At 36.1% G+C, this 10,038-nt stretch overlaps 1 protein-coding gene across 1 annotated transcript; it reads right to left on the reverse strand.

Moving 5' to 3' along the window:
* Window positions 1-7,161: 7,161 nt before the first annotated feature.
* Window positions 7,162-9,115, reverse strand: LOC133677609 (benzyl alcohol O-benzoyltransferase-like). Its single transcript, XM_062099714.1, has 2 exons — window positions 8,571-9,115; window positions 7,162-8,405 (listed from the first exon to the last, which is right to left on the reverse strand). The coding sequence occupies exons 1-2, from the start codon at window positions 9,012-9,014 to the stop codon at window positions 7,452-7,454; spliced, it is 1,398 nt and encodes a 465-aa protein (XP_061955698.1). The 5' UTR covers window positions 9,015-9,115; the 3' UTR covers window positions 7,162-7,451.
* Between the last annotated feature and the right edge of the window lie 923 nt (window positions 9,116-10,038).

Genomic DNA, 10,038 nt, shown 5'->3' on the forward strand with positions numbered 1-10,038 from the left:
TCTATCTTCACTGCTTTGTCTAGACGATAATGACATGATCAACTCCAGCATCCATCTTCACTGCTTTGTCTGGATGATAATGAAGTCTTTTCCTATTGATGGTCTTTAAAACCTCTCTTGTTTGCCCCCCAGTATGGGGTGTAATCCTAGTCAAGGTTATTTTTTTAAAAAAACATTACTAGGCTAAAAAATAGGACTGCAAAGAATATATTTCAGCCTTGTGAAATGATTTATCAAAGATGGCCTTTCCTCATCTCAAACTCAATGCATTGAGGATCGATAGGTCTTGCTTTCATGCGTGTATGCAAAATGATTTATCCAATCAAATAAAACTAAGCTTTTGAGTCACCTCATGGGGTTTTATTTTTTGTTTTTGTTTTGTCTTTTTGCTTTCAATTTTCCTGTCTAAGGAATCACTTGAATTTCCAGAATGCATTTGTTTTGGACAAATACCAACATGATGTTTATTTTTGTACTTACTTTGGAGGTCCCAAAAATATCCTTGAAAACATATGAGATTCTTTGTGTTGTAGTTTTGTGAGCAAAAGTTGTACTCAAAATGTTATTTACATGTACTTACAACAAAAAAGAGTGAGATATGAACACAGGAAAGAACATGATCTTATTTAACAAGGGCTCATTTGACATAGACAGTCTGGTTCAAAAGCATAAAACAAAAGACAATAATAGGGCAAGCTTCATTGGTGAATCTGTTCTCACGCTAGCCTTCCTTTCAAAAGTTCTGTGTAGAGGATTCAAAAGACAATGTGGAACAACACCACAGTTAAAATTTATGTCCTTCAAAATTCATGTTATGATCTCCACACCCATGCTTGACCATTGATGCTTTCCAATTCCCCCAAACAATCCATTGCTAGTGTTTTTCTAATCCACTACTTCCAGCATGATTCGGTAGAGGATTCGTATTCACGTTAGGAGTGTCTTCAAATTCTATCCACCCAGCCTTGATTAATTGCAAAAGCTTTCTCTTGAAGGCATTGCAGGTATGGATGATATGCCCAACAATACCAGCATGGTATTCACAATTGAGTTCTGGCTTGTACCAATTAGGATAAGGTGGCTGCACAGGTGGCAGAGGTTTTGGAGCTATATAACCGATGCTTAATAGCTTTTGGTACATCTCATTCAGGGGTAGCGGTAGTGGAGGTAGTTGTTCTTGAACCCTTTGGTAATTTTTAATTTGGCTTTTGGCTTGAAATTTATGGGGCTCAGGTTTTATGTTGGTATTCTGGGATGGAGTGTGGTAGTTTTGGGATGAATTTTTCCTACCCCTGTAACCATCTTCAATATGGTGGACCTCTTTTCTTTCGAAGCCTTTTTTCTCGGTGGGTGTAAAAATTCTATCACTCTTGACGCCTTGCTCTATGCATTCACACACTATCACAGCATCAGTAAATTGCTAGGCTGAACTACCCATCACATGTTCATATTAGGGTGCTTTGAGTGTGTTGGCAAATAAAGAGACCATCTCTTTGTCCAGAAATGGAGGATGTACTTGAGCAGCTGATTCTCGCCATCTTTGAGCATATTCCCTTATGCTTTCTTTATCCCTTTTCTCTAGATTGGACAAGCTGGTTCTATCGGGAGTGATGTCCAAGTTGTACTTGTACTGTTTGATAAAAGCGTCCACCAGATCTTTCCATCTCTGAATTTTTGTGTTGTCCAATCTCATATACTAGCTCAAAGTTGCTCCACTTAAGCTGTCTTGAAAAAAATGCATAAGTAGTTTTTCATCATGTACTACTTCTGCCATTTTATTATAGTAGGACCTGAGATGAGTCATGGAGCATTGTATTCCACTGTATTTGATGAACTCAGGAACACAAAACTTCTTTGGTACAACCACGTTTGGGACCAAACACATCTCTGCTGCCCGTACCGGATCATATAAGTCTACTCCTTCAATGGCTTTAAGTCTAGCTTCCAACGCCTCTATCTTAGCTTGATTAATGCTATTAGGTGACTTAGCCTTGTGAGACTCGTTAGCAGATGCTTCCATGACTGTCGGGGCTGGTGCAAGTGTCGCTGACTGTAAAATGTTGGATTTTGCTTAGGCTCTTGAACATGTTCGCTCATTCTTTCTTCACGTTGAACTGTAGTAGGAGCCTGATTAAAGGTGACCGATCGGTTAGAAGGACCTTCACCAGAGGTATTTCTCAGTGTTTGCTCGAGTAAGCTAGTGAGATGAGCCACGCTTGTTTTCAGAGACTCCAACTCTTCTTGAAAATGGGCATCACGTTGAGCACGCTCTTCATCTTCCATGTTTCTTGCTCGAAGTCGGGTGTTGTAGACTTTTTGGGGACCTATATTTCAATATGCGGTATGTATGCATGTTACTTACAATGAAATAAGTTAGGAATTATAATTTATATGATGAACTCACCCTTCGAGGGGTGACACATGATCGTACCCCTTGCATGATGAAACAAGAATCTTGTTTCTTGTCCAAACTCTGCAAGGAAAATACTCTGCGTGATGGTCATTGTGTCACCCATAAGTCTTGAGTTCAAGATGCTTCAAGAAGGGTTTGTCTTTATACAACTAAAGTAGCACATACAATCTAAGGACAAGTTCTATTCATTATGTGAGCATGAGTAAGTTTTCTACCTGGTCTCAAAAGGATCTCATATCTGCCTAGTGACGATCTTCGTAAAGACAGTATAGGGGCGTTGCGAGAAATGGTTAAGGCACGTATACCCACCATTACCAAGCAGACACTCAGATATGAGTTGGGTGTTTCACGTATCTGAACCCTGACCAATGATCCTAGGGCAGATGGCTAATTCCCCACTTAACTTAGATGTTTTGTGTGTGCTATTCAAAATTTAAAGCATGTGATGCATGAGGCAATTCTATACAATGCACGAACAAATATGTACAGAAATTAAAGCGCGTAAGCAATAAATAAAAGAAAAGTATATTAAAAACACGCAAACCAACAAATAAAACACAATGACCAGACAAAAACAATGCCTAGTCCACAAGGTCCCCAGTGGAGTCGCCATTCTGTCGCACATATGCGGCGTCGCGACGATCGTCCACCCTCAAGGAAAAACATGGAATGGTATATTCCTGGAAAATATGTAAAGACAAGGAATTCTTGTCTCCTATCAGTGAAAAATATGGATTGGGAGTCGCCACCTAGTATTCTGGTTATTAGGAACCCTAACTAGTCTTTAGAGATCAGGTACGGAGACTGGTTGCGTAAAGGGAAGGTATTAGCACCCCAACTATGCCCTGCCTAAGGTAGGCTGTATTGTTTTAATGTCTGATAAAATCTAAGGTCGTGTTGTGGTTTCTTATTGTTCGGAATACGCATTACGTGTAATGTCATACCATAGGTTCTATTGTCCGAAAAAAGAATTAAATATCTGGAATATGCATTAAGTGTAATGTCATACCCCGGATACTAAGAGTCTAAAGAAAAAAAAGTTAAATTTTTTTGAAATGGGCCGGAACCGGCCCATATCAGTGGGCTGGGCCAGACCCGGCCCAAAACCAAATGGGCTGGTTACCGTGTCTAAGCACAATAACCAGCCCTCCATTAGTTGTAGAACGTGAATTAATTCACGTTCTGCATGAAGATGCAGATGGTGGTTGAGCAAAAGGAGAAAGAGACGGGGTAGCGGGAGGTTACCTGCGGTGGGGTCGAGGTAGTGCTGTTGGCGGCGGAGGCACGGTGGCCGGTGGTTTTCTCCTCCTTCTTCCTCTGTTTTTTTTTCGTTCTCCTGTCTTTTTCTTTTCTTTCTATTTTTTTTCTTTTCTTCTCTCTTCCTTCTCCCCTCTGTTGTGTTCTCTCTCTCTCTCATTCTCCCACTCTCCCTCTCGGTTTTTTTTGTTCTTTTTTTTTTGTGCCCCTTCCCCTGTTTTTATAGGCAAAAACAGGGGAAGGAGATATGGCCGGGGCGGCCACTGTGCTGCCGCCCCTCCACCATCCCTTCAACATGTGGAAAGTGGGCTCTGTCATGTCCTTGGTCGGCGTCTTTTTGAGCTAAAAGTAGGAAGGGATGTCGGTGAAAATGGGGAAGAAAAATCTTTTCTTCCCCTGCCTCGCTCGTCCAGGGAAAGAAGAAGACCCATGGTGCCGTCAAAATAGCACCGTTTCAGGCTTTTTTTTTTGTAACAGTGCATGAAACGGCGTCGTTTTTCCCAAAACACGCCGTTTCATTTAAATGAGAATTGGCGCCAAAATGCGTCATTCAAAATCAGGCCTTCAATTTGCGCGTGTTTTTCAATTTAGTCCTTGGTCTCGGATTTCTTCAATTAAGTCCCTAATTGGCCATTAAACTTCAATATTTATGCAATTAAGCCCCTAATTTGACCAAATTAACTTCCAAAAATTATAATTTGATCTCAGAACTTGAATTTCTTCCAATTAAAGCCCAAATTAACTCCAAAATCAATTTTTCTTGCAATCAAAACCACCATAAATTCAATTAAACCTCCAATAAAATTTAATTGAGTCCATAAACACATGATTTTGGACTTTTCTTCCTCAAATTGAATTTTCTTTGTCAACAGGGCTCTCATCAGTCAACAAAATATTGTCAAATTTTAATTTTTGTATTTTTAAACCTCCTTAACCAATTTTTGATCATTTTCTGAACATTCTGACATCCTTTTTTCACTGTTCTATTCTTTTGCTCATATTTTTTTTTGATTTTTTTGATTTTACCTTTTTTGTGTGGGGACCTAAAAATAGGTTACAACACATATATTCCTCTAAGAACCCTTTGTGTAGAAGATGTATCATTACAACATTTGGATCGAGAAACTTTTTATTCTTACACATCTTGCATGGACAGATAATACTGCCTCCACTAATATTTCTCGGATTAGGTATTACGTAATTAATAAAACTCTAAACCTCATTAGAATAATCTATCTTCTACAATCCTTAGGGTGAATCTCGATACATCCATGACTTCTATCGAACCTATATCAAATAATGATGACAACATGCATTAATTAACTACTACGTACATACAAAATTTTATATATTTACAGAAATTACAACTCGGAAATAAAATTGACAAAATATAAAACGGACCCTTAAATAAACCATTATTTATTTCATCACAACAGACCTAAGTTGGTAATTTGATACAAGTTTCAACAATTTACAAACAAATATAATTTTACAAAATCTAAAACAAACCATAACACGTACAAACTCATAAATCCATACAACAAGTTTCAAGTTTGTTTGAGAAAAAATAATAAAACAAGTAAACACCCAAACAAAATGCATATACTACCAAAATATGTAATAAAAAAATTAACATTTCAAAATTGTTTTCAAATTAAAAAAAAAATTGTATATTTGCTTACTTAAAATGGAAAATCCGCAATAAAATTTCAATCAGAACACGGATGTTGTCAAATAAAGTGTTGTTTGACTGGAAAAATTGCGGAATGATGAACTGTGTTGAGATGTGGGGGGTGTTTGTTTTGTTGCAGAGAGATTTTTTAAGGAAGAAGAAGAAATAGGGATGGAAAAGAAGGGTCGATGACCAGGTCAAATATTAACTATTATCGATGGATTTACCAACATAATTATTGTGTTTGTCAATCCATCAGCAATTCTGTCGGTATAACTGACACATCATTGTACGGGCTTCCATGTTTAAATCCAACTGTAATTTCATCTGTAACGGCGTCCACAAAAACTTAAACGTTATCATATTATTTGATTTTTTTTAATTCCTTCTATTTCGACTTGGATTCCCTTTGTATATACCGACGATATATTTCTGTTTGTAAATACTGACGGAGTTACCGATGGAAAAAATTCGTTAGTGATTCCATTTGTATTCGTAGATTTTCTGGTAGTGACTCATCTCTCCACTAGACATGAAAAATCATCTTTTTGGCTTAATTATTGACCTGCTAAAACAATTAAATTCAAAAACTAACTTAGAGATCGAAAAATTTATTTTATAGGTAACACTAGTGCCGTAATAAAGCTCAATAATTATTGAGGTTTTTACATTAAATAAAATTGGAATAGTAAGTGACTCATAAAGATATGTGGAAAAAGGAAAAAAATTACACTATAGAGTTTTTTTTTTAACAAAGCTCAATGTAATTGAATAATTTTTTTTTCAGTTTTGTTTAGATCTACTCTATAGAGTATTTGCTTTTGAAGTAGTTTCTGTTTTGCAAACTCTTATACGTCAACCTCACTAGCATGGACTTTTTCTCTCTTTTTTTATATATATTTTTTCATTTTTCTTTTGTCAAATAATAGCAATGACTTTTTTTTTTAGGATAATCGAGATAATATTGTCAGCATTCAAGCGCCCCGTTTTCATCTCTTATATTATATTGAGAGAGAGAGAGCAGAGAGTTGATTCACTTGATTCCTTAAAAAACAACTTCAAATTAATCTTTGAAAATTATTACTCAAAAACCTTCCAGTTTTCCCCAAGTCTTTATTTAGATACTTGCCATGTCATTAATAATCGTATGACATTAAAAACTTGTTTGTAATAATTAACTCTATCTCTTTCTAAATATTATAAAATCATTATTAGTATAGTTGAAATTAGACTCATTATACTTTTTAGCGAAACTGATAATCTATATAAAATTAAAAAGAAATTAAAATTTTAATTTAACTACACCTTATTAAAAACCAAATTTTTTTTTTTATTGAGCTTATTATAGGTTCAATTCAAAAAAGTTATGTGGTCGTGTCAGCAAATTTCCTGTCGGACGGACTAGTCCAGCATGGGTTTAAAAACACTTTGTACAAGTTTAGATAAACCGTATTTGTATAGATTTGTTTTAATTTCTTGTTCACAACTTCCTCTCTATGCTTTCTCACTTTAATTAACTTTTGAGTTAAAATCCATAAGCAAATGATAAAATTCTTGAATATTCTTTTTAAAAAAGTTTTTTCATCTAAAAAACTTAAAAATGTAACTCAAACAAAATTCTATGCAGCTTTCCTAAGTTATTATGGTGCTGCTTTGACTCAGGCAAAAAAATAGTAAAAATCAACGGTTGTTGTCCAATGAATTTGCAGTCATTTTTGTTCAACAAAATGGCATATATATGTTGATCAAAACCCTAATTTGTTTTTATATAAAAGATCAAAACCCTAATTAACTCACGAAACAAGGATCAATCAAACTATTGGAAACCAAATATTGATCTTATTATTGAATATAAAAGTCATGAGACTTAAATTTTACAACTGTAAACAATTTGAAACCACACAAATCACCAAATTTTCATTACAACTCCAACTCATATATCTAAGTATACAATCACAACAAGGTCAAAGAGTACGGGCTTGCTGGTAGTAAATAAATTTAAAGGCTTATTCAAACCTCGCCACCATCTGCTTTAAAATATTTTTTTTGGTACCAAAGGCTTATCCGGCCAAGAATAGAATAATATCATATCATAGCCTTTCCTCTGTCTTATAGGGAGCTTGGTATCATTTCTTGTTGTTCTTGGCTTCTTTCTGGGTCATGCCTTGCCAATTCCTCTAATAGTATTGCAAATCTCTCCATAACTGGTGCACGTAAGGAAACCAAAAGCATAACCCCACGCTCTCCGTTCTTGAATCGATACGGCAGGAAATAGGTTCCTGCAATAGAAATTTCATCAGGCATGGCCTTGGGTGGCCCAGTGTAAATTGTGTTGCCCCATCCATAGTCCACCTGATCGAACCCAATACTTGTTAAGTCTGACACGACATATGATTGTAACCCTATAGGCTGCCCTTTGGTTATCTCCATTAGATCAGCCAATGATCTCATGTACTCCTCAGTTATTCTATTCTTGGCATTTCTTATCATTTCCACTGCATACCCTAAAGAGTTTAAGCAAAGCTTCCTAGCATTTGTTACAGCTGCTGGCAAAGCTAGCACGTTACCATAATATCCTTTCGGTAATGGAGGGTTAAATTTGGAACGTGCGTTGACAAGCATTTGCATGCGCATCTCCTCATTAGGGTTAGCTTGAGATGCTATGGCATAGCATCTCCATAAGCATGCACTTATTACCTCAAAATTTGAACATGGGTGTAAATGAGAAGGAATCCATCTACGAATGTTGGATAATTCCTTGCGGTTGAGAACAAAACTACGGTGGGCTACAGCGTGAACCTGGCCGTGGAATTCAGGCACCTTTGCTGTAGGATCAACAGCAACAGGAGCATCATTACCATATTCATTGTGTCTGCATGTAACTCGTGGCGGATTCCTAGCACAGAGGAGTTCCCTTTGCCACACAGGTAGAATTGAAGGGGCTTGGGCACCTCGTGCAATCTCACCTATGGCATTCAATACCTGAACTATGCCGAGTGCATCGGTCATTGGGTGATTAAGACGGAACCCAAGTACAAAACCACCACACTTCAGGCGTGTCACCTGTTAATATAATGTAAAATTATTAATACTTTATGAGAATGTAATTGATGGAATATTACCATCATTGTTTTAATTATATTTTTGAATTTTCTAGATAATAATAATAATAATAATAATAATAACGACAGAATGAATAAACATTAGGCAATAATGTCCTGTACGTACCTGAAAAAGTAATAATGGGGTATTGAGGATCCCTTCTGATCCTGGGACGTTGTAAAGAAGTTCCTGAAAGCATGGGAATGGAGATGGAATTGGATCACCAAACTGCTCGACCGTGGCATCGGCATCGGCTTCGATGAACAAGACACCCTCACCAGTACAATCAACTATAAGCTTATTGTCTGGCCCTTGTCTAATCCTACCAGCAAAAGGGTAATAATACACAAGTGCCTGCGCAATTGCCTCCTTTATTACCTTCACAGGATCTTTCCCTTGCATCGATGGATTGTGTGCATACAAGTTGTAATGTGGTGATTGAAATTGGAGGTATAGTTGGCGATCAATATCAGAAAGCTGTCTGAATTCATGAGGTGTGGCCTTAGCTGGAGCAATCAATTCTGGTTCGCACCTTCGGACGGCGAACGATAAGGAAGTTGGTGTTGCCATCGCACAAAAAGTATGTTTGCTGCAAACTGTGATAAATGGTGGCTCTACCTCAGCAGTCAAGAATATTTTTGCTTGAAATGGAATGCATGGGAAGGCAAACTTGCTACATATTTATAGTAATAATGATTGTGTGGACATGCAGTAGGTGTGAAAGGTAGGAGCAGGGACAGTAGTAAATGATGAAGTTTATAAAACCATGAATTCATCAACGAGTGAGGTACTCGTTACCCACTACAACACCTAACTCATTTCCAATTCATTATTATTCTGGTTCATGATTCCCCACAGAAGAATCTTTTTATTAATTTATCGTTATACTCATAGTTTTTTCCTTTATTCTTCGTTGAAAATTCTGTGAAGGAACTAACAAGTGGACGAATAAGAAGAAAATTCAAACATATATGAAAATTAAAAGGGCTTCTGAAAATTTCATTAATTTGTGGGGCTTGGAAATGTGATCACACCAACCTTGTAGATTATCCTAAAGTTATTACTCCAATATGGTCATGCCCAGTACTAACCATGTTGGTTTTCCTTTCATAATATTGAGAAACCCTCTCTCCCTTGATTTATCTTTCAAGTTTAGAGGGGATAGATTTTGGGAAACTACGTGCCTAATGAAGGCCTAATGGAGGGGATTCCTTAGACTTTGACAAAGTTAGAATTTGAACCAACACTAGACAAATTAGTTGTCGACTAATTATTTGTTGTCCAAAAGTTTAAAATTTAGAAATTTATATTATATCCCGGGATTGGTTTTATACTCTAATATCCTTCACTTAAACCCTTTTGGGTTATGTTTTACCATATAAAAAATATATAAATCATATCCTGAGATCTCATTCAATAATTTAAATTTTTAAATTGAGATAATTTTTTATTGTAATATTAAAATTTTGTTGATCAAGTAATCATAAATTTAAATTTTATCATTTTATTTTATTTGATAAAAATTAAATATAAAATAGTATGAACTTATAAAAATTTCAAATCTAAAAAACTAAGATGTATTAAAAAAATAACA

The sequence above is a fragment of the Populus nigra genome, chromosome 1 (assembly GCF_951802175.1).
Source record: "Populus nigra chromosome 1, ddPopNigr1.1, whole genome shotgun sequence".
Taxonomy (NCBI): Eukaryota; Viridiplantae; Streptophyta; class Magnoliopsida; order Malpighiales; family Salicaceae; genus Populus; species Populus nigra.

Coding starts and splice junctions, on each gene's coding strand:
- LOC133677609 (XM_062099714.1), bottom strand. CDS start 9,014: ATGGCAACACCAACTTCCTTATCGTTCGCCGTCCGAAGGTGCGAACCA. Junction 8,406..8,570: donor CCCCATTATTACTTTTTCAG/GTACGTACAGGA, acceptor TTATATTAACAG/GTGACACGCCTGAAGTGTGG.